This window comes from Prunus avium, chromosome 7, assembly GCF_965620075.1.
Source record: "Prunus avium chromosome 7, drPruAviu1.hap1.1, whole genome shotgun sequence".
In the NCBI taxonomy this organism is placed as follows: domain Eukaryota; kingdom Viridiplantae; phylum Streptophyta; class Magnoliopsida; order Rosales; family Rosaceae; genus Prunus; species Prunus avium.
This window is the reverse complement of record NC_142290.1, coordinates 24,368,662-24,393,082: the sequence shown is the minus strand read 5'-3', so window position 1 is coordinate 24,393,082 and position 24,421 is coordinate 24,368,662. Positions and strand designations below refer to the sequence as shown.

The 24,421-nt window shown below is 36.6% G+C and overlaps 2 protein-coding genes and 1 long non-coding RNA gene across 11 annotated transcripts; 1 reads left to right on the top strand and 2 right to left on the bottom strand.

The window, feature by feature from the left end:
• The first annotated feature begins 3,277 nt into the window (after window positions 1-3,277).
• On the top strand, window positions 3,278-11,739 carry LOC110772962 (Rho termination factor). Of its 5 annotated transcripts, none has more exons than XM_021977472.2 (11): window positions 3,278-3,373; window positions 3,509-3,571; window positions 3,671-4,005; window positions 5,564-5,776; window positions 7,358-7,750; window positions 8,513-8,698; window positions 8,915-9,136; window positions 9,345-9,527; window positions 9,737-9,919; window positions 10,175-10,324; window positions 10,568-11,739. In XM_021977472.2, exons 1-11 carry the CDS (start codon window positions 3,307-3,309, stop codon window positions 11,582-11,584), a joined length of 3,012 nt encoding a protein of 1,003 aa, XP_021833164.1. In that variant the 5' UTR covers window positions 3,278-3,306; the 3' UTR covers window positions 11,585-11,739. The 5 variants fall into 5 exon arrangements, with proteins under 5 accessions (XP_021833164.1, XP_021833152.2, XP_021833159.2 ...); XM_021977460.2 differs by having other exon boundaries at window positions 3,509-3,577; window positions 5,567-5,776; XM_021977467.2 differs by having other exon boundaries at window positions 3,509-3,577; window positions 7,358-7,744.
• On the bottom strand, window positions 10,245-11,003 carry LOC148293201 (uncharacterized). The gene is made up of 2 exons (XR_015825635.1): window positions 10,874-11,003; window positions 10,245-10,733 (listed from the first exon to the last, which is right to left on the bottom strand). It is a non-coding gene; the product is annotated as an uncharacterized LOC148293201 (long non-coding RNA).
• A 632-nt stretch (window positions 11,740-12,371) lies between the features above and the next one.
• On the bottom strand, window positions 12,372-15,755 carry LOC110773002 (increased DNA methylation 2). Of its 5 annotated transcripts, XM_088244016.1 has the most exons (5): window positions 15,604-15,735; window positions 15,444-15,472; window positions 15,063-15,128; window positions 13,264-14,306; window positions 12,372-12,940 (listed from the first exon to the last, which is right to left on the bottom strand). In XM_088244016.1, exons 4-5 carry the CDS (start codon window positions 14,291-14,293, stop codon window positions 12,687-12,689), a joined length of 1,284 nt encoding a protein of 427 aa, XP_088100142.1. In that variant the 5' UTR covers window positions 14,294-14,306; window positions 15,063-15,128; window positions 15,444-15,472; window positions 15,604-15,735; the 3' UTR covers window positions 12,372-12,686. The 5 variants fall into 5 exon arrangements, with proteins under 5 accessions (XP_088100142.1, XP_088100143.1, XP_021833193.2 ...); XM_088244017.1 differs by lacking the exon at window positions 15,444-15,472 and having other exon boundaries at window positions 14,975-15,128; window positions 15,604-15,755; XM_021977501.2 differs by lacking the exon at window positions 15,444-15,472 and having other exon boundaries at window positions 15,604-15,755.
• Window positions 15,756-24,421: the final 8,666 nt, after the last annotated feature.

The window sequence follows — 24,421 nt, the reverse complement described above, 5'->3', positions numbered from 1 at the left end:
AAAAAAAAAAAAAAAAAACAGAGACCCCGTTAGCAATGCATGAGGTTACTTTTGAAATAAAAAAAAACAATTGCTTTGAAAAATAAAAATAAAAATAAAAATTCTTTGAAAAAAAAATAGAAACTTAGTTTTGATTATAAGTGTGGAGGGTGTGATGGGAGGGAGTGAAACAATATAGTAGTTGTTTTATCATTAGTGAGAATTTTTTTTCTTCTTTCTAAATAATTTTTTATATATATTCCTTTTTGTTTTTGGTAATTTTGATATTGGAAATAGTGAAACTTGTTCGACCAGAGCATGTAAAATACGTGGCAAGATTGAAAATATATGAATAGAGTATTTGTCAAGTGATATGATATATTGGGCCTACACATATCACAACGTGGCTTTTAAATCTCTCTTGCATGACTGTAATCGACAAACATATGGTAGGCACAGAAAAAAGTTTCGATGATTTTAAATATTTTAAAATGAGAATTGTTAAATACACTTTGAAACTATTCCTGGGCACTAATTCATTTATTTACACAAGTGCATGAAGTTACTTTGAAGAACAAATAAAAAATTCCTTTTTAAAAACTATAAAAAGTGTAATGCAAAAGAAAAAAAAAAAGTTTTCATTGCAAGGTGTGGGGGAGAGTGGTGAGCTGGGAGGGATTGAAACAAAAAATAGCAGACTCTTAACATTTTTTTTTTTTTGTTGAAAACCAAGGTATACCCCGCGCGATTGCGGGGACTAACCCTCGAGGTACTGTCGGGCGCAAAGCGGGGACCTCTCCCAACAAAGTCTGCTCTATTCACAAGCGCCTGGGATCGAACCCAGGACCTCTTGTTTAAAGGATCCAAGCCCCTTCCACTTGGACCAACTCCTGTTGGTTTAACATTTTTTTTTAACAATGAAGTCTTCATATTTAAAGTTTTTGAATCATTAATAACTCAAATATCATTAATTTTTTTTTCTCTAAGAATAACTTTTCCTACATTCTAAATTTTCTGAAATTTAGAAATTGGGAATGGTGAAACTTGTTCGACTTCGGCATGTAAATTACGTGGCAAGGTGAAATTTATTCGGCCTCAGCATGTAATTACGTGGCAAAACTGAAAGCACATTTGTTAGGTGATATGGTATTATGGGCCTACATATCGTGACGTGGCCTGTTCATTATTTACATGGCTATGAAATCCCTAGCCCCGTTATAGTCGACGAAAAGAAAGGGTAATTAATGAAAATTCTTCCAATGAGAAATAATAAACATTTTAATATATATATTGAAATTCTTCTATGCGGACATTCGAACGTTATTATCGTGCGGATACTATGTATTTTGTAAAAGAAATGGTAATTAATGAAATTTTTTCTCCCAAATCTGAAATCCCCATTTTCTCCCAAATCAAATTCCCTCAACCTAACCTTATTCTCCCAAATTCCACATTTTCTCCCAAATTCCCCCTTTCTCAACCTGACTAATGCTCCCTCTATTTTGTTAAGAGATTGAAAAGAAGTGGTGGCCATATCAGCTAACGTAACTTCTCTCAAATCTGACGGAATAGTTAACGTCAGACACTTATTGAAAGTATAGATGGTAGATTGAAATATTTTAAAGAACAAGTGATAATTTGAGACTATTTTAAAAGCACATGGGGCATATCCATAAATAAGCCTTCTTCAAATGAGAAATGATAAACATATTTAATATATATTCTCCTATGCGGATATTCAGACGTTATTATCGTACGGACGCCATATATTTTGTACTCCTTCCTACTATATATACATACAATGCTCTTTTATTAAGGGATTCCTCAAATAATTTTATGTATATAAATTTTAAAAAATGTTGTGAAAAAAAAAAGAAAATTGTGAATTAGAGATGGAAATTTCCATGTTCTCATAATAATGAACCTTAAAAGAATCGACCAAAAAAAAAAACCTTGAAAGAAAGAAGTTACTTTTTACCAAAAGAAAACAAAAAAGTTACTTAAAATGACCATATTACCCCTCAACAAATTCCGTTCCCTTCCCACCCATTCTCTCTCTTTCCGAAACGAGCAGCAGTTCGTCGCTTTTAATAGGCAGCAGCAGCTCTCATTTCTGTCACCAGCAGAGCCAGAGAGAGTGAGAGTGACAGAGAGAGAAGACGTCTCTGGTACGCATTTTCTCTTTCTAACTTCAACGCCGCGAAACCCTAGGCATTGCTTTCTCAGATTTTTCTCTTTCGAAGAATGGGCTCTCATTTCCACTCCGATTCTTAGTGGCTTTTCTCTTCTCTCAAATACCGTCTTTTTCTTCCCCATTTTCCCTGTCCTTCCGTTCTGTTTGGTTTCCGAGAAAGGTACATTCTCTTATTTTCTCTCACTTTCTACCTTACTTTTACCATGGCACAACCTACCGCAGCTCTGTTTTTCATGCCTCGACGCTAGAAAGTAATCTTCCTTGGTTCCTTTACTCTGTCATTTGCTTAGAACTTTTATTTTCAACTACTATGCTTGAACTTTCTCAATCAATCTTTTGTTGATGAGATACTCACATACACATTTACGAGCTTTCATTATTTCATTGATTGTTGGTTGTGTGCACAGTTGAGCATCAACAATTTGTAGTCAGTTCAGACGTTTACGTTTTTTTTCTTCTTTTTTTGGTTGCTAATTTCTTAATTTTTATTATTCCTATTTCCATGCTTGTTCTGTTTCTAAAAGTTCTGTGATGATCATGAGTTGATTATTTTGTTTTTTATTTTATTTATGTATTGATTTTATATAATACTAATTATATATATTATTTTCTTTTTCCGGCCGGGGTGAGGGAAAGCTGCAAACGCTGATTACTTGCTGCTATAGTTTTTTGCCCGCTTTCTTGATAGTTTGTGGGTAGCTTTTAGCGGAAGAACTGGATGACTGTTTGGTTTTATTAGCTTTTTTAAGTAATAAAAAATATTAAAATATTGCAGTGGCTAAGCTTTTCGTCATTGCACTCCTTTGTTGTTTGTTTTCTAATTTAACGATTGAAATGTAAGTCCCATTTGCATATATGTTCATTCCTAAGGTATTCATTAAACTTCTAGTGGTGTACTGCTGATAACGATTTGGGTTCCATTTTCATAAAATAAGTTGCTGGATAATTTGACTTGGTTGACATGATATTCTGAACCTAAGGTTGAGCCCTCTTTCAAGTTATAGCATTTGCTTCAAACTTCTATATCAAATGAATGAACTTTATCTTTGTGCTCCTGGTCAAAGAATCATGACTTCGTCGTATTTGCATTTCAGGATAATATATATATATATATATATATACCTTTGAAATTCATGGCTTGGGATCTATGGAGTTCACCATATGACTCTTGGGATCTATGGGATTCACCAGATCATCAAGGTTTCCCTAACCTCTCTTGCACCATTGCTGGCTAGTTTTCATATCGAAGAAATACATTGTTGTAGAACTTATCTTAGGAACATGTGGCTGTAGAGTTTGTACTAATGTTAGCTGAACTGAATGCTTGCTTATCAGTTGCACCTGGGAGCACTTACAGCACAGAATCTGGATGGGAGTGCGACTTCTACTTTGGTTGTGGTCGTGGTATAATATGTTTCTTTCTATTTCATTGGTGTCATTCCTTGTTTTCCCTGTTTGTGCTTTAATAGCCACACTGGTCTTTTCTTATGATTATAGATCTGATAGAAGAAGATGCAATAAATGAGAAATGTTGCATACAAGTGTTGAAGATATTAATAACAAAGGCAGATACTGAAATTGATGAACTTGAAAAGGATTTGGTGGCTCTTCAAAGTGAACTAGCCTGGGCTGAACATGAAGAATGGTCTGAAATATGTGGTAGTGCCTTGAGAGAAAAGATTGCTTGGCTTGACATTTCTACAAGGTATTTGAGAAGTAAAGATGAGAATAATAATGACGTCCAGTTACTAATGCATAGAGAACCTGCAGACAATATACACGACATACTGAAGGCTCTTCTGAGAAAGTACTTCCCGGTGAAAGATGAGCAGGTGACTATTAAAACTTAGTCTTTGCTTTTAATGTTTGAAAAAATGAAAGGAAACTGAACTTTATTAATGAAAGCAATTGTACAATACCGAGGACAAGACTCAAAACCATCCAAGACAAAAATAAAAAATACATTAAGAAACAACAGCATTCCAGTTTGATAAAATAACAGAAAACAAACTCTTCCTTAACTCCGAAGATACCAATGCCCAAAGAGAAGCCCAGAAACACAACCTCTCCCACAAATAATCAATCTCCTCACCCCTTGCATTCTCAAATACCTATCTATTTCCTTTTATTCACACTACCCAAATAATAGCCAACATACCACATCTTCCCAAGATCACATCCCACTTCCTACCTCCAAAATACTTGTGCTTCTTCCAAAACAATGCCGCACATGTTGGAATCACCCAGCTCAAATTACCCCCCTTACATAACCTTAACCAAAGAGTAAATGCTACTGGGAAGTGCAAAAACAGATGATCGACGCTCTCATCATCTTTCTTGCACATCAGACACCAATGAGGAGAGAGACAGAGATAAGGTCTTCTCCTTTGAACCATATAACAGGCATTAGCTTTTCAATGAGCAACAATCCAAGCTAACACCCTTATCTTTGAAGGCATTTTGGTGTTACATATTGTATAAGAGGGAAGGAAATGAGAAAGAAAAGGATTATGCACAAGCATAACACTCTCCAACCAAGATACTAGAGATATGAATTCCCCAACTTCCTGATATTGAAATTTCTACTAAAACAGAACAGCCAACATCCCTCCAATAGAAGAATTATGATGTTGTGATATTCCATACAAGCTAGCTAAGAATGGCACAAAGCTGTTTACCCCACCCATATCTCTTCTCAAAATTTCACCCTTTCCTCATTACCCACCACAAGTTGACAGCAAGAGGAAAAAGAATTGGAGACTTGAGAAGTATCTTTCCATGGGCATCTGCTTGAACCATGAATCACAATGTTAGAATACCACCCCTTCTCTTGCATCCCGTACGTGCTTTTAATGACAGCATGCCATAGGGAATCTCTCTCCAAATAAAATCTCCATAATGGAGTATTCACTTTTAATGTTGATAAAAAGGTCATTGCAAACTTGCAATAAGAACTCGACATGGTTATATGAAGCCTCCTTTATAGTGTCACATGTTTTCAAATTTATTCACCTTCAGATCTGCCAATCATAGGATAGTTTATTTCCTCCCACTTTATTGCTTTTCAAAGGCATGTTTGGATTAGTTGAGATTTTCCTCCTCTTTATCCGCCAAAACTTTCTTCTCCTGTTTGTTGTTTGTTGGTTCTGCATTTTTCGAGATCAAAACGTTATCTGGTTACCTTTGGAATGAATGGTATTTGATGGGACCTATCTAGAGAAATGGGTCAACTAAAAAAGGTTTATTAATTTATATACACATGGTTTTTGTTTGCTGTTTTTGAATCCAGTGCTTTTAATGCTCATAACGATCCTAATTTTGAAATTTGATCCTCTAACAATTTTATAATGAACTGATATAATCAATACATATTTTTCTTTCTACAAAAAGCAGACTCCAGAAGTCATTGCCTTAAACTCAAGCTCAGATTCCTCACTACATGCTACTGGACTTTTGGATGGGCACAAAGACTTGAATAAATCTGACTCACATAGTGTTGTAAAGGAGGAACGTGGTGAAATTGGCATTACTAAGGGAGAAAGATGTACAAGTACGACTTTGAAGTTTCAAGAAGAGAAAACAAATGACCCCAAAACAATTAAGGTTTGACAAGCTCTATCCCCCTTATTGTTGAACTCATACCACTATATTATTCTTCAAATTTGGATGAATGTGCTTACAACTTGAGGGTGCGCTACTTTGGACCATTTATTTTTGTGTGCAAGTCTTCCTCTTTGAACATAAGCTGTTTGTGACTGCTTACAATGTAGCATGACTCTGCAGTAATATCTTAGGTTTTTTCAAGTTATCATAATTTCAAACTGTCTTTCTCTTTGACATGCAAAAGCTTTCCAGATGCTCTTGTAACTAATTTTATGCATGATGTTTGACAATATTACTAACAATGCAATATTAAGAGCCAGATTTTGATATAGAAAAGCTCAGGGGTGATTAAGGATTTCTGAAGTAAATATTTTGGAGGTGAACTGGGACTCTTTCAAGTAGTCGGTGGCTATTAGTTGTGTTTATTGTAGAACACAATCAGACCTGGCTGTGGGCAAAAGGTTTGGGGGCAGGGGAAATAAATAATACAACCAGAGGCCAGGCTTTAAGTCATAATTGCTTATCAATAGCTTGAATATATTGAAATAAGATTCATGGAGAACCTTTGCAGCCCTTCAAGTAGAATTAAAGAAAAAAAATTAGCAGCATATTTATGCAAAGAACACCTAACAATAGAACTTGTGTCAAATAGACAGGTGTGCAAGAAGGTGAATACGTGTGATTTGTTTCAGAAAAGGGGACCTAATTGTTGTCTTCCTCCTAGTTGGTGTATTATGTGTAAAATGAAAGGGGAGAGTGCAGATCATCTGTTTTTTCATTGTCCAGTAGCTCTAAGTTTGTGGTATCTATTATTCAGGGAGGCCGGAGTGAGCCATGTAATTCCAGAAGGGTGCCATTCATTGCTTAGTGAAAGACTTGCTGCTTTTGGTAGAGGAGAGAAGGCTAGGTTGTTGTGGGCTTCCGTTCCATCAGATTTCAAGGACCTTTCTCTGTCCATTATTTTGCTAGATTGGAAGGCAGCTCTAGGATAGCTTTTCTGCTGTAGTTTTGTTGCTGTATTTCTCTTTTAATCAGTGTTATCCTGTTGACTGGTGGTCTCCTTGTTCTCTTTGTTTTTGGACTTCTTGTTGTCTTTTTGTATTTTATCATTTCTTTCATAAAACCTTTTTCTTCTAAGGTTTCACACCAATTTGGGGCCATATTTCAAAACCTTTTTGCTCTTGATATTTGTATTGTCTAGATGGCTTCTGAATCGAACCATATGCCAAATATATATGAGGCCTCAGTTCAGTAAGAATTAACGGACTCTAATTTTTCAACAATATAAAAGCAAAAAATGGATTTACTGTTAGATTTTATTCCATAAACTTCTTAAACATGCAATATTCATAGACCATAATGAACGTTAAACATTTTGTGGATGTTGTCTCATGACCAGAATGTCGATAGTTAACTGAGCAATGTCCTTTAATATTTATCGACTTATTTCACATAAATAAACATGTTCCCCCTCCCCCCTGCAAAAAAAAAAAAAGAGGGTTAAATTTAGGTTAGGAGATCTTTAACAATGAATTATGTTGTATTGCCTTCAGTTGACACATGATCTTTAACAATGAACAGCCTGCAAATACTAATATCATGGATTCCAGCCCAGATTCTTTAAGACTTGCAGCTGACTACTATGACAAAAAGAAAACATCAAGCAATAGTAATTCAAAAAGCACTCGGCAATGGGAGGCCAAAGGACAAGGTCTTACTTGTGAGGAAAATAAAACATCAACCATGATGTTTAACGATGAAAAGCCTGCAAATACTAATATCATGTATTCCAGCCCAGACTCTTTGAGACTTGCAGCTGGATACTGCGACAAGAAGAAAACAACATATTCAGAAAGCACTATGCACTGGGAACCCAAAGGCCAAGGTCTTGCTCCAGACGAAAAGAAAATGATTCAAGATGCATCTATGTTCCATAAAGAGAAGAGTGTGCAAAATTTAGAAGTTGAGGTTTGGGTCTCTCTCTCTCCCTCTCTCTGTGTCTCTCACTGTTTTCATTTCTCTCATTTTCATTATTTCAATGCAAAATTATGCCATGTGTTGCAATTTAGATTAAATAAACGTGTCTATTAGTTGAACCTTCTATGCAATTATAGACATGCCGTGCTGCAGCCATGATCTTCTTTTCTTTATAACTTTTTAAGAACATCTTACTCGCCCATCAATGCGAAATCACCCTGACCTTAAGATGGCTTTTTTTATATTCAGATTTCTTTCACTTTCTATCAGATTCACATTTGAAGTGTAGAAAGCGCCTATCGAGTTATGACCTTAAGATGGCTTTTTTTATATTCAGATTTCTTTCACTTTCTATCAGATTCACATCAGTCTCGTATCAAGTTATGAACTTATTATTTATGCAATGCAAAGAAGGCATCTAGAACTATGGATCCATTTGGTGTTTCCATCTGGAGAGCAAGCAGAGTTCATGAATCGCATATCCACTATTATTGTTTTACGCATTTAAATTACAGGGATTGTGCATCTGCAGCATCCTAGTTGTGCAACTGAAAATCAAGTAGTGCTGTAGCTACAAAACAGCACTTCTCTTACTTTCTTAAATTGTGCTGGAGATCATGTGTTTAATAATTTGCAGATTCATCGTTTTTTTTAATACCTTCACCTCTAATAACCTATCTTCTATATTTGTCACTCATAATTTCATAATAGGATTTATAGTCTGGACATGATTTTTTTATTTATTATTTATTTTAACAGCATGCTACTATCAAAGATTCAAGTACAAGTATCAGCTGCCCTGATGAGAATGACATATTGAATTTTGTTTATTCGGAAAGCATCAATGAGAAGGTGGATGAATACAGTTCAATACCTGTGGCAGATATTACAGGTTCACTATCGAGGCCTGATGGATTCGGAAGAGATTTTGGTAAAACGGTTGAGGTACTTGCAGCTGCATTGTTTGTATAATGTACATCAGAAGCTAATGTGTATCCATAGTGCATAGTCAGTATGTTTGTGTGCTGTAAGAGTTTACCATTATTGAAAACACAACTTAGGTTTTCTTCTAGAGCTCAACTTAGGTCCAACTCTGACGTATTCCTTCTACTTGGGAATAGCTCTACAGTACTAACATTTTGTTTCTCTTTTGCTCTTTAGTTTCAAATTGAACTGCCTGAAGATGCTAGTGTCAAATATTTCAGCTCAGATTCTCTAAAATATGCAAATGGCTGTTCCAGTGAGACAAAAAATTCATGCCTGCCTCTCTTGGCAGAAAATGGATATGAGGAAGTAAGGAAACAGCCTTCTACTTCCACAGAAAAAAATCAAATGTTGAGTTTATCTTTAAATCCTGAATCAAACCTTGAAAAAACCGAAAAGGTACAAGAAGCTCTCCCTTCTCTGTAATAGATATACAGTTACATCTCTATAACAATTATGTTACTAACTATTACATCTCTGTAATAGTAACAATTGTGTTACTCATAATATTGATTTATGAATACAAATTGTTTCTTTTCAAAAATAAATAAATAAATAATATTGATTTATGGTATGAACATAATTTATTTTTGTTTACAATGAGCAGCATATTGCTATGAAAAATTCAAGTACAAGTGTCATCTGCCCTGATGAGAAGATCAAATTGAAAATTTCTGATTCAGTAATTATGAATGAGATGGTTGAAGAACATGCTTCAATGCCTGTGGCAGATAATATAGGTCCATCATTGAGGCCTGATGGACCTGGAACAGATGTTAAACTGGTTGAGGTACTTGCAGCTCTCTTGTTTGTATAATATAGATGAGCACCTAATGTGTATCCGTACTACATAGTCAATATGATCATGTGCTGTAAGAGTTTAAAACTACTACAGTACCTCTCTCTTTTCTGTTATAGATCTCTGCAATGGTAACAACTATGTTGTTCATAGTATGACTTATGGTCCGCCCATAATTCGTTTTATTTTACAATGAACAGCATGTTACTATAGAAACTTCAAGTACAAGTGTCAGCTGTCCTGATGAGAAGAACAAATTGAAAAATTCTGATTCAAAAATCATGAGTGAGAAGGTGGGAGAACACACTTCAATACCTATGGTAAATATTGTACGTTCATCAAGGCCTGATAAACGTGGAACAGATGTTGATAGAACAGTTGAGGTACATGCAGCTCTCTTTTGTTTGTATAATTCACATCTGCACTTAATGTGTATCCAATTATCCGTACAACATAGTCAATATGATCATGTACTGTAAGAGTTTACAACTACTGCACCTTATGTCTTATGTTTCACATAGTTTAATTCAACTGAAGGAATAAAAAGGTCCTAGTGTGACTTATTCCTTATACGGAATATTTTTGCAGTAGATCTTAAAATTTTGTTTCTCTTTTGCTCTTTCATTTCAATTGAACAGCCGGCAGATGGTGTTGTGAAATATTTCAGCTCAGATTCTCTTAAATACGCAAAGGGCTGGTCGAATGAGATGAAAAATTCATGCATGCCTCGATTGATTGAAAAAGGATATGAGGAAGGAGGGAAAGCAACCCATCAAAAAATAGAAAAGGTAAGAGAAGCTCTCTCTTTTCTGTAATAGATATACAATTACTTCTCTATAGCAATTATCTTACTTTCTTATGGTCAGTTACAACTATCTTACTTAAGAATTTAAAACCTAGGGAACCATCCTTGTTTATAAACCTGTAGTTGCAGTACCAGGCTGACTGCACTGCAAGGGATCACAATTCTTAGCTCAATACCCCTGCTCTGGTCATTAACTTGTAATAAGGCATATTTCTCTTTCTTTTAGGAGCCTGCAAATACTCTTGTTAAGTATATGAGTCCAAATTCTTGGAGACAATCTGCTAGCATCAACAAGAGGACTGAATGTTCTGAATCCAGATTATGTGCTTCAAGACACGGAAAAAATGAAAAATCTGATGTAGAGCAAAAGCTAATTGACTTTGTTCCTAAAACTGCACGGAAAGTGGGCATCAAAGAATCCAAGGTTATTCTTGCTAACAAGACGGTATGTTCTAATACATGTTTAAAGGGTGCTGGGGATGTCAGTAATAATCTACAAATAGTCAAGTTTCAAGAAGGTGGTCTCACTGACCTTGGACATTTTGCTTTGCCTTCAAAAGATCAGATGGGTAAAGATTCAACCAAGCCTAAGTTAAATGATGTAGGAGAACCAGCAGAAGAATCTCAAAAGGCTAATGCTAACCTCCACAAGAAACCCCGTGTGAACTTGGGTTTGGAACCACAAAAGCCAAAGACACAGAGGAAATCACCATTCAGTATGAAGAATGTCCAAGAACCAAGTTTTCCTCCTACAGATACATCGTTCATTCCAAATTCCAAAAAGGAAAGAAAATCAATAATTGATGATGACAACACCAGTTTAAAGCAGTTTTTAAGTTTGATGCACTTGAAAAAATCAGTTCACAGTACCAAAGTTTCAGCTTCACCATCACAAAAGAAGAGGAAAAGGACTTCAACTTTGCCACTTACTGCAGAGGTTAAAGATTTGCCTGTAGATTTGGATTTGCAAGATTCACGCAAGGATGCAACAGATGGTGGGAGTAAGAAAGATCTTCAGATTGTAGTCTATGAAAAAACGGAAGATCTTCATATCATAGAACCCTACTCTGTTGAAGATGGTTCTTACGCTGGGGCTTTGGTTCCTCACACAATTTCAAGCTTGAAGAACAAGAAAATAGTTGAACTGAGGAAGTTGGCACAGAAAATCAAGCTGACAGGGTATTCTAAGTTACGAAAAGAGGCTCTGGTTGAAAAAATAGCCGAAAAACTCAGCTGTTGTTGATTCCATTTTGTCCATGTTTGTGGCTATGTTCCTTGCACATGTTTGATGAGTTATGAATGGATCCACTGTGGTGTAAATAGTATCATAACATACTTCTTCTTTGTCCATAACCTACACCTTGTAGTACAGGAAAGAAAGTGCGGCCATCCCCTTCATAGGTTTAAGTTACGGATTTGCATGAAATGGTAGTTCATATATTACACAAAGAAAACATAGAACTTTGGGACAATGGAGCTGTTTAACTGGAATAGGACGTTAGATTTTCTCTAGGTTTTTGTATACGAACTTTTGTTTTCGCATCTGAATACAAGAATTGATGAAACAACTGTCTGCTTCTCAGTGAAGGGATTATGTTTAGTTTCTTTTCAAAGATTTGAGTAAATTATGAGGTGAGAAACAAACGACAGTGCAGTTTTTATATGTGCAGTCGTATCCAATGAAGTTCTTTTGACATTTGTTCATTTGAGTCTTTATTTCACCGTTTAAATTTGTGGGAAGGGGATCCTTTGATGTTGGTTTGAGGAGTAAGTAGTAGATTTGCATAGATGACATCTTTAACTTCTGTTATTTGACATATGCTAGCTTCAGTGTACTTTTGATCGGGAGCCAAACTCCTGGAAAAATAATTGTGTAACGGTAACACAACATGGCGTTACAAATTTACTTAAATTCTAATTTTCGGGGTAAACCAATTGCCAAATCAGCGGGAGCCATTCAATCTACTAATCAATGTGCTAGACCTCAGATCGCACATCACTAACTTGCTTACTAGCATATCCACCACTAATTGCAAGCTTTTGGGCAAAATCAGTAAATCAAGAAACTGAAAAGTTCCTCTCAAAAAACAGAAAAAAAAACACTAAGTTAACTGATTTCAAGAACATTAGCCTTCCCTTAGCAAGGATCGATTAATAAGAATTTTAAGGCTGGCTGATGTGGATATAATAATATGAAATCAGCTGAGGCTGCCCTAACATTTTCGAGGTATGCATGTGAAATGTTCATCTTGGAATTTGACCTTCACCATGCATCCATTCAACGGCTATATCACGAAATAGAATTTGGTAATATCACAAATGTACAGGGACTGACTAAAATTTAGTTAAGCATATTTGGCATCTTTTCGTTTCATCACAACACCCTCCAGAATTCCGTCTGTCCCAAAATTACCAGAAAACTCCTGAGGATCAACTGGACCAGGCAGCTGAAATGAGATAGAAAAATGCCCTGACGGACAAAGATTCTGTGTTCGCATTTCAAACATCTGAGAGTATCTGTAGACTGTCTTCTCACCTGTCATTGTCACTCCTCTTATCAACACTCGACCCTCATTTTCAACTTCACAGCTGAATTCCCCTGTAGTGAAAAATGAAATCATCACTCTGCATCCGTTTAGTTAATGAAGTATACAAGTTGTAGTGCTAGCATCGAAGAGGCCATACAAGTGGCTGCGGACAGACATATGTGAGAGATAAGTCTCCGCCACTTTGCTGTGGTTTATTGAAAGTGAAATATGTGTCTTGAATCATTGGTTAAGCATTTTTTATATTTATTAACAAGGCTGCACAAAGACATACATGCATGTCTGTGTAGTTTCTGTTTCAGTACCTGGAAATCTATTTATTATTCGTTTCATTTCAGTAACTGATTCAATTTTTTAAGTTGATAGAGCAACTTACTTTCATCTCTTCGGACTCCAGGAAGAGATACACGAAACAAGTATGAATCCTCACATTCTCCAATGTCAATCAGCCCTATTGTTGGTCCCACCTGCCTCTTTGCTGCACTCCCAGTTAAACCAAATCCATCTCTGGTGGCAGCTACAATATTGGACCACTCTCTTTTAGTTGGAAGAGAAGGAAGAAAAATCATAGCAGGATCGACCTTCTCCACAGGATCAGAGTCATCTTTAGTAGATAAAGGGGCCATATAACTATACCGCATAGGCGAACCGTTATATGGCACACTACTGATAGGTGCCACGACATGTACATGTTTCAGAGGATCCTTCGATTCCACGAGATTATCTAAATGTTTTGTTCCCCTAGAAGTTTGACAAGAACTAGTGGGAGGTGACTCTCCATTGGACTCCGGCTCCTGCACCGACAAATTATATAAAACACTTCCATCATAAGTATGCAGCCTTGCAGCATCTCTATCCAGAAGAAACTCCTCCAGTCCAGTTAGCCTCTTAAATCTTTCAATGTCCTCTGTCTTAATGTAATGCATTTCTGGGTTATTAATAAATACAATGTTCTCAAAGATATTGTATCTGTTACTGAACTGTGAATTGGGGTGGAGTTGGAGAGGAAATAGATCAGGAAACTGAGGGTAATTGGCTGTGGTGTCTTCTCGATGGCTAAGGAGGTTACCATGGAAGAACTGGTATAACACAGGTAATTTAACAATGGCAGATTTATCAGCCTTCCGAAGAACATAGTAGTACACCTGCTCTACCTCCGCAGTTTTCAGGTGGGATCCACCTAGTTGCTTAAAAGTATATGGTGGAAGTCGCTCAGCTATTCTCTGCAAAACTGACTTTGGCGGGCTCTCTCCTTTAAGACCAGGCCCAAAGTAGGTACCCATAATGAAGTACAAGAGAAAGCGCTGATCATCATTTGCCATCCTCCTTTCGACATTGTTAGAATCTAAACCTGTGACAGAATTAGATTGTGTAGCCTGAGATGAGCCATCCATCACTGCTGCCATTTAAATTTAGAATCTGCAAGAAGTTAAGATACAATAGGATATTATAAGCACGCAATTACTCTGACACTGAAAAAAAAACTTTTGAATATATTCATGTTTCAGATCAACTCATCTTTTCACTTATATGTTTTAATTCTCCTCTCAAAACTTACCTCACAACCCAACCCATTCACACATAAGAATGCTGTATGAGACATTTGAAAAGTTATTACTAGAAATCAAATCACTTTCTCTCAACTCACCATAAGCATACTCTACTATATGCAGTCCTTGAAGATTCTCTCTATCTCTCTCTCACACACAAAGCAGGTGAAGCACAAGAAAAGACAATGTAGTTCACGTAGAAAACCATTAATAACTGAATTCTCATATGGATTGTCTTTCTAACAACTAATATTGCAAAGAAAAATAATCTGACTGATAACCTAAAGAAAGGAAATGATTGTGGACTCCAGATTCAATTTCCTTTTGTTGCAGTGGCTTTCGAAAAGCATCAGTGAGAAAACTAGTAGTGAAATGCTATATCTAATATATCTCATTCGACATTTTTTTTTAAAGTCACTGTAGTTTTGAATTTTGAAAAGCATCTCTAAATGCTTGTCAGAAACACCCTACAAACAGAAGTAGCAGCTGCTCACTAAAATGTACCATGCCTCTGCCCTGGAAGAGCAAAAGCAGTACCCAGAAAAGCTTCATCCGGTGCAGCCTAAACCCATCAATGAAAACAAATGCAGCTCAGGCTATCAGCTGTGTTAAGAAGTTCAATGACCTTTAACAAAACTTGCGCGTGGAGACAACCGCATGCAAATCCCAAAGAAGCATTTTCGGGCTAATCCTGTGCATACGAGTGTAGCAAGATATAAAGAGTTAAGCATATCCAATTTAGCAAACACTGTCACTGAAAGAGATTCTCATACCCATTTAATCAAACAGTTAGTAGGCGAGGTTTAATATGAAAAACCATCATCATAATAACTTCACCAACATCATAGACATCCCTCCTTACCAAACGGCAACAAAAGCAACTTGATTTAACCGAGTAAATAAATTATACAAACAAAAACGAGGAAATATTAAACTGAATTGCTCCGCAACCACTTCAAAATCATGGAAATTAATTAATTAGAGGGAAAAAAAACATCAACCCTACCCATTTGCTGTAATGCAGAAACAAAAACACTGGAAAGAAGTAGAAGCATTGCCGACGAATTCCCACAAAAAAAGATACACAAATTTGCTTAAAAGTTAAACCCAAAAGAGTAAAAGAGTAAATTAAGAATGGTGAGAAAGAGGAAATGAAGGATGGTCACCTGAATGGAGGAGAAGCCTGGGGAAAAAGAACGGGGGAGGGAGATGAACGTCGGAGAGGAAAAGAATGGTTTTCGGGCCGGGTTTTTGCTTCACCGGATCGATGGATGGTGGCTGTAAATAATTTAAAAGTGAAGGGCAACTTTGGAATATTCTTTGAAAAAGTATTAGAGCATCTTGAAGGGAGTACGTAAATGAGTTGGCTAGCCACATAAGCAAATGAGTCATTTTGTTATTTTTTATTTTTGAAAAAGAAATCTTACAACTGGAAACCACGAGGGCACGCAAACCCAACTAAATCAAAATAAAACAGAGCAGAGCACCTTAAAGGAAGCCCCCGCTCCCAGAGGTGGAAAGGGTTCAAATTATGGCCTAAATTAGCTCAAGCATCAATAATGAAGTTTGCTTCCTGAAAGACATGATGGAAAGAAATCTCTTCACAGTAGGAACTTAGCAGCTTTATGTCTTGAACCAAGAGAGGAATAGTCCAAGGAACCGAAACTTTGTTGTTGATGCAGTCAATGATGAGTTTGGAGTCTCCTTCAATTAAGCGCCAACCATTGTTGATTGCGTGGGTCAAGCCATCACGAAGAGCCAAACACTTCGCCATCATGATCGAAAGCTGCCTCGAGTTCTTGGCTCCGGCAAGCCGAACATTACCATTCCAGTCCCGTATAATGAAACCAATAGCAGCCATGTTGTCACACACCAAGCCATCAAAATTCAATTTTATCTAGTTGAAGGGAGGCGGTTTCAATTTGATAGTAAGCTCACCTTTGGGCTTCTGGGGAGAAATGGAGTTGATTTTCCAATAGTCTAGACCAATCTGACTAGCAACATTAAGGGCTCTAATCGGATGAGGGGCAATGTCTTTAAAAACACAGTTGTTCTGAGCCTCCCAAATTTGCCAGCAGAGAAGGAGAGCTTTCGAAAGAATATTCGAGCCATCCTTATCCTTCATGTGAGGGAGCACATCTAGCCACTCAATACCATCAAAATTTTGATGTGAAGTCGTAGGGATAACTGAGGTACACGTCCAAATATTAACAGCAAACTGGCATTCGAAAAATAAATGGTTAATAGTCTCCAAGTGATTATTACAAAGAGGGCACTCTGGATTGATATTAGGTAAGCATTTGTGTAAATGACTTCTAACTTGTAATCTTTTTCGTATGAGTAACCAAGCAAAGAGCTTGACTTTAGGGGGCAGAGTTAAACTCCACATTTTCTTTAGTAAGGAAGCTCTAGGATGGGAAGGCTCATCCTGTAATTGTAAGTTATAAGTAGATTTGATAGAAAATTTCCCATTAGGGTTGGTCCCCCAAATTAACTCATCCTGCAAAGGAGACAGAGGGAGAGGGATATATAGGATTTTTTCCATAATATCTTCATCAACTTCTTGTAGGAGCTTATCACGCTACCAAACATGGTTCTGAATAAAATCTGCAACTTTAGCATTCAAATTTAGATTGTTTCTCAAGAACACATGAATTAAATTAGCAAAGGAAAAGGGAAAACCCAATTTGCAGTCCAGAAGAGGATGGATTGCCCATTACCAACAATCCATTTAATACCTTTATGCAGCAGTGTACTAGCATCAAGGATTGCCTTCCAAGTTAACGAATGAGAATTCTTTTTACTAACATAAAGAAAGCAGTCTTTTCTTAAGTACTTCTTAAACATGATCTGAGCCCACCAATTGGTAGGATCAGTCAGGCAAATCCAGCCTAATTTAGCTAAAACCACCTGTTAGAGTTCTTTATTATACAATCTAGATCTTTCACACAAATATGTAATACGTATAAAGACATGAAGACATACCTGGAGCCATCTTCCTTGAGTACACAGCCTCTGAACTCATCCAATTCGTAGCAGCAGCAATCCTAGCAAGAACAGGAACGACTCAAGACTTCTGCTCTCTCTCAGAATCTGTTTTAGCTCTCTCTTTATGATGAGAATAGGTTTAGAGAACGTGCCTAATGAGAGCAGGGCCTTAAGCTTATATAGGCTAGGTCAAGTCGTCTCTGCTCATCACCGAGGGCCGACTTGACTTATCTTCCAAGCCCACCAAATCGGTTCACGCATAAATGGAAATAAATAGGACCCCTTAATAGGCCTCAAAACCCTTCCTTATTTCACAAGGTTTTGGGCCTTAAGGTGCAACTTAATTTAAACTCTCATCAAACCTGATATAACTTAGTATCTAGTGCACCGATCTAAACAGGAAAACATAACATTCTCCCACTAGATCAAGCACTAGAACATTAAGCTTCTATATTCCGAAAGGTTTGATAATCTTTATTGGCCATGAGTTTAAAACAGTTAAGTCCTTCCCCTCAAGCTACCGTGAAAAGTGATTAGACAAAATGAACTATAGACAAGCACTGCTCTCTTTATTAAAACCAGGCCATCTATAATCACATAATGCAATCTCAAAACACATGAAGCACCTACAACGTGAACCTTAATATATACTGATCTTTAATGTGAATCTTTATGCAATTTCAGTACAAGAACCCCTTTACGACTTAGCAAGAGTCAATCCGCAATGTTATTAAAACAATAATATCTCAAAAGAGACCATAAACTCACATGCGTAAACAAAATTGAATAATAACTTTAAACAGCTAAATAGTCAAAATGGCAGAATTTATTCAATAATAAATAAAACTGTCAACCAAATTAACATCCATAAATGCAAATCCCTCAATCCAAAAAACAGTAAAATAAACAAAACTAGTAAAATATCATAATGGGAACAAGACTCCCACTAGATTGCAGCATCAAAACTAGGAAATAATCTCATGCTCTCAACATGTCTAAGAAAAGCTTCTAAAGGCAAAAACTTTGTGAACGGATCTGCAATCATATCTTGAGTTCTGATATGATCAAACCTGACTAGTTTGTCCGCCACCTTCTCCCTCATTATTAAATATTTTCTGTCAATATGTTGAAGTCCAGACGACATCTTGTTGTTCATGCAGTGAAAAACAATCGCAGTGTTGTCATTATATATCTATATTGGTCTAGAGATCGAGTCCACCACCTTAATGTATTTAATAAAATTCCTTAGCCATACTGCATGAGAAGTGGCTTCATAGCAAGCTATGTATTCTGAAAACATGGTTGAACTCGAAACACCAGTTTGTTTAGCACTCTTCCAAGCAACAGCCGCTCCTGCCATCTTGAAAAGAAAACCTAAAGTAGAGATGTAATCATCCTCTGCTTTTCCAAGATTTGCATCAACATAACCAACTCGCTCTAAATTTTCTGTGCGTCTGTAAATCAACATATAAGCCTTTGTTCTCTGTAGTTACCTCAGAATCTTCTTTCCAGCTATCCAATGTTGCATTCCCGGATTTGACTGAAATCTCCCCATCTTGCTAATGCACAGGGCTAGGTCTAGCCTTGTACACACTTGTGCGTACATAATGCTCCCAACTAGAGAAGCGTATGGCTTGTTCCTCATCTCATCTTCTTCTTCTTTATTCTTGGAGCAATGCTCCTTCTTTAAATCTCCTTTAGCTAAAAGAAACTTTCTATCCAAAAGACATACTTATGTCAAAACGCTTGGCACTCTATTAGTCCAAATTTCGAAAGGTGTCTTTGGCACAAACTTGCTAGGCACTCTATTAAGTATGTAGTTTGCTGTTTTGATTGCTTCTCCCCATAGACTTTTAGGCAAACCAGTTTTCAAAATCATGATGCGAACCATATCCTTCAAGGTTCGATTTCTTCTCTCAGCTACACCATTCTATTGCGGAGTTCCTAGCGTTGTGTACTGAGCAACTATTCCATTATCTTGTAAATACCTTGCAAAAGGTCCAGCACGTCGTCCTCCTTCATCAAAACGTCCATAATATTCACCCCCTTTGTTTGACCTCACAATCTTGATCTTTTTCTCAAGCTGCCTTTCTACTTTAGTTTGGAAAATCTTAAACATTTCAAAAGCTTGAGACTTTTCTGCTATGAGATATAGATAACCAAAACGAGAATGATCATCTATAAAGGTGATGAAATAACGATTTCCATCAATTGTTTGATGAGGGAATGGTCCACAAATATCTGAGTGGATGATTTCTAAGAGATCATTACTACGAGTTGCATCTTTCTTCTTAGTCTTGGTGAGCTTTCCTTTAACACACTCAATGCAAATTTCGTCATCACCGAAAGTCAGTGATGGCAAGATTTGTTCTTTAACAAGAATTTTCATTCTTTCTTTTGAAATGTGCCCTAAACGTCTATGCCATAACCTAGTGGATGTTCCTTCACTTCTTATCTTTTTCTCACTCGATTCAGCTATTAAAACCTCACCCTCTTTATTGTAATTGAGACAATATAACCCATTTGAGAGAAAACCAATAGCAAGAATATTTGAATTCTGAGATAATGCAAAGCCATCTTTATTGAATTGAAAAACAAAACCAAGTCTTGATAATCTTGAAACAGCAATTTGACTAGTGATCATAATTGATTTCATTCATTCCGAGAATATCTTTAAAATCAAACTTTCATCTTTTGAAGTTTGACTAGTGAGTATTTCAATTTGCGATAAATTTATCGAGGGAGTGTTCAAAACTGTAAGGATTTGCAAAAGAAAGCATATTATATATTACTTTCCTAGAAACCAATTCTCAATTTGTTAAGAGAAAACAGTTTAACTTCATTCACAAAACTAACAAATAACACATGCAAGCGTCCTTAATTAAGTATCACACCTTTGTGGCAAGAGATTACTTATAGCTTACACAAATTACATGTTATCTTGTGCCATCACAAATAAATTATAAGATAGATTCTATTTTTTGAAGAAACTTACCAAGCAATTTATGTATGATGCAATTTTCAGTTATTTCTTTAGGGTTTGAGTTTTTAGGTTTGGTTTTGTTATGAAAAATTTGTTAATTCTCAAAACAAAAACAAGTACCTATCTAGCACATAAAATAACCAACCAAAACACAGTTCAAGAGAAAAACCCTAAATTTGTAGTAATAGTATTTCTGTGTGAACAGTGTTTTGATGTGAACAGTGTTTTTGATGTGAACAGTGTTTTAGGGGTTCTTGGTGTCCGTTTTTGACGCAAAATACCTTTCCAAAAAGGGAATGACCTAATTAACACAACTCACAGCGTTGCGGTCATATGTAGGAATTTTTAGGGTTATAAGGTCATCTAGCATGTCAAAAACGTGTTTAAAGTTTTGAAGATATGAAAAACAAATCAAAACATGCTTTTCCCGGATTCTTTAATATTCTTGATATTTCATAAAACATGTTTAATCAATCTTCAAAAAATAAACATAACCCAAACTCATACAGATATGTAAACAGAGTAGGCATGCTTGAACAACGATTACAGATATGTGTGAACAACCTTAAGCTCTGATACCAACTGTTAGATTTCTTTATTATACAATCTAGATCTTTCACACAAATATGTAATACATATAAAGACATAAAGACATACCTGGAGCCATCTTCCTTGAGTATACAGCCTTTGAACTCATCCAATCCGTAGCAGCAGCAATCCTAGCAAGAACAGGAACGGCTCAAGACTTCTACTCTCTCTCAGAATCTGTTTCAACTCTCTCTTTATGATGAGAATAGATTTAGAGAACGTGTCTGATGAGAGTAGGGCCTTAAGCTTATATAGGCTAGGTCAAGTCGTTTGTACTCATCACCGAGGGCCAACTTGACTTATCTTCCAAGCCCACCAAATCGGTTCACGCATAAATGGAAATAAATAGGACCTCTTAATAGGCCTCAAAACCCTTCCTTATTTCACAAGGTTTTGGGCCTCAAGGTGCAACTTAATTTAAACTCTTATCAAACTTGATATAACTTAGTATCTACTACACCGATCTAAATAGGAAAACATAACACTGCCTTGTTAAAATGAGCAACAGATCTAACCCCTAGACCCCCTAAATATTTTGGCAAACAAATATCTTTCCAAGAAACTAAGGGGACCTTATTACCACTACCCCAGAAAAAACGTCTACTACAAGCATTCATTTCCTTGCAAACTTCTTTAGGGCACTTGAAGCAGGAAAGAGTATGGTTAGGAATTCCAGAAACACTAGCCTTAATTAAGGTGAGACAACCAGCTTTAGAAAACGTTTGGGCCTTCCAACCGACAAACTTAGATCAGATTCTTTCCACCACTGATTTGGCATTAGTTGGATCTTTCCAAAAAAATAATATTGTGGATGCCAAGGTAGCGACCTAAGGTGGCTTTATGCTGAATCTGCAGAAGATTACTTAGAGCAGCTCTAACTTGAGAGTGAACATTTCCAGAAAAATAAACATTGGATTTATGCAAGTTAATTTTCTGACCAGAGACTTTAGAAAGCTTTTCTAATAAAGCGTTGATATTTCTAGCAGCCACTGTAGTTGCCCTCATCAAAATAAGACAATCATCAACAAAAACCAGATTAGAGATTCGATCGCCTCCTAGGGAAGAGAGCAGACCCACATTAGTCTTAGGATTCTTAGCAAGAATATTGAAGTGCCTAATAAAAGGATTCATACACAGGATAAAAATATAAGGAGATAAAGGACCTCCTTGCCGAATTCCCCTGGAAGCATTGAAGTGGCCATGGGGAGAACCATTAATAAGCAAGGAGAAGGAAGTACTAGAAACACAATTCATGATTCGATCACACCAATCAGTGTTGAAACCAAATTGAGACAGGCAGCCTGTAATGAACCCCCAGTCATGAAGGTCATAGGCCTTTTCAAGGTCAAGTTTGATAGCCCTCGCTCCCTGATTACCTTTCTTTCGTTTAAAATCATGAAATAATTCATGAGCAACGAGAATGTTGTCGAAAATGAATCTACCAGGAGCAAAAGCTCCTTGGTTTTTGGAAATGCACTTTGAAAGCAAGGGTCTAAGATGATTAATTAGAATTTTAATGATAATTTTATAAGAAACATTGCATAGAAATTTGTGCCTATAATGATTGACAGTCTCAGGAGAATCTAGTTTAGGAATTAGGGCAATGTTGGTATGATTTACATCCTGCAAAGAAACATTATTGGTAAAGAAATCATTGACTAAGTCTTTAAACATTAGCTTAGTATTCTCCTAGCATCTTTGATAGAAGACTGCTTGCAAGCCATCTGGGCTAGGGGCTTTAAGAGGTCATATACCCTTAACAACACATTCCAATTCAAAATCTGAGATAGGAGCCAAAAGATTCACTTTATCTTGGCTGGTGACATAAGGCTTGATCACTTGGAAAAATTCAATCATTAAACGAGGATTAAGAGCCTGATCAGCCGTGAATCTAAGCTTGAAAGCTTTGATAAAAGTATGATGGAGGACATCACCCTCAACCCACAACCCATCAGGATCCCTTACTCTAATAATTTGATTACGTTTTCTTCAAATGAGAGCTTAAGTGTGAAAATATTTGGTGTTTTTGTCACCAAGTTGGAGCCAGTTAGCTCTCACTCTTTGGGCATAGAAAACTTCCTCTTGCTCAAGAAAAAGCTTCAATTTAGTATTTAACTTGAGGTCTTTATCTAATAGATAAGGGTTGTAGGGGTTTTGGGCCAACTGCTCTTGAATTAGAAGTAATTTCTCTTGGGTTAATCTAAGATTTTTGAACAGGTCCGCAAAAACGTTTCTATTCCAAGATTTCAATTTATGTTTAAAAGTGTTACAGCAAGATTGAATTTTCTGAGTAGCATTCCCACTATAAGAATCATTCCAGGTTTGGGTAACTACTTTGTCAAAGTCTCTATGAGCTAACCACATGGCTTCAAATCTAAAGGCTTTTGGGACTCTTCTAGGGTATCGTTACAAGTAAGAAGAATGGGACCATCATCTGATCTTAAAATAGGAAGGTTTTGGAGCTCAGAATTAGGGGAAAGTCTCAATCACCCATGGTTAGCGTGAGCCCGATCTAATCTTTCAAAGATAACAGAATTATCATGATGCCATTGCACCAAGTAAAAGGAACACCAGAAGCATTCATAGAAACAACTTCACAATCATTTAGAAACTTATTAAAATTCATCATGGCCTGGGTAATCACCTGGGATCCACCCATCTTTTCATTTAAAGAACATATATTATTGAAATCACCTAGAAGAAGCCAAGGGATATTAGTCACAGGTTTTAGGGATATAAGGTCTATCCACAGAGTCACTTGCTTAGCTTTTTCTAGATAGGCATAGATGAAGGTTATCCACACCTTCTTAGTAGATAACTCTTGATCTCCTAGTTAATATAACGCTCATGGTAATTCAAAATACTAATATTTAAAATAGAAGGATTCCACATCAAGATAATCCCCCCACATTGACTTATGGAGGGGATACAAAAACTACTACTAAACCCTAACCTTTGAACCAAGCGATCAGCCTAATCTTGAGAGGTTCTAGAGTCCAAAATACAAAGTTGATCTAAGCAAAAGGTACTAATATAATATTAGGATTGGAGAACGAAACCTCACCAGGCACTGCCTCGGCTATTCCAGATTAAGAGCTTTGTGGATTGGGGTCTTCAACTTCTAGGGCAGAGGGGTTAAAGGCCCCCAAAATTTCTACACTTGGTTCTGAATTTTCCTGGACTTCTTCAAAAAGCTCTCTAGCTATTTTCTTGGGGCTTTTGAAAGTAGTAGCAGCATAAGTGCTATTCTCCTCCCGTGAAAGGCTTGGATCTTACATCAAATTCTTCCCTTTGTCCAACCCGCTTGGCCTAGCATCCTTGAAATAAATTTTGGGGATAGGACTAGACACCTCATTAGCAATACGGATGCCTCTGGCCACTTCATTGAAAGTTCTGCTATCTCTCACCACACTTTTGGCTTTCCC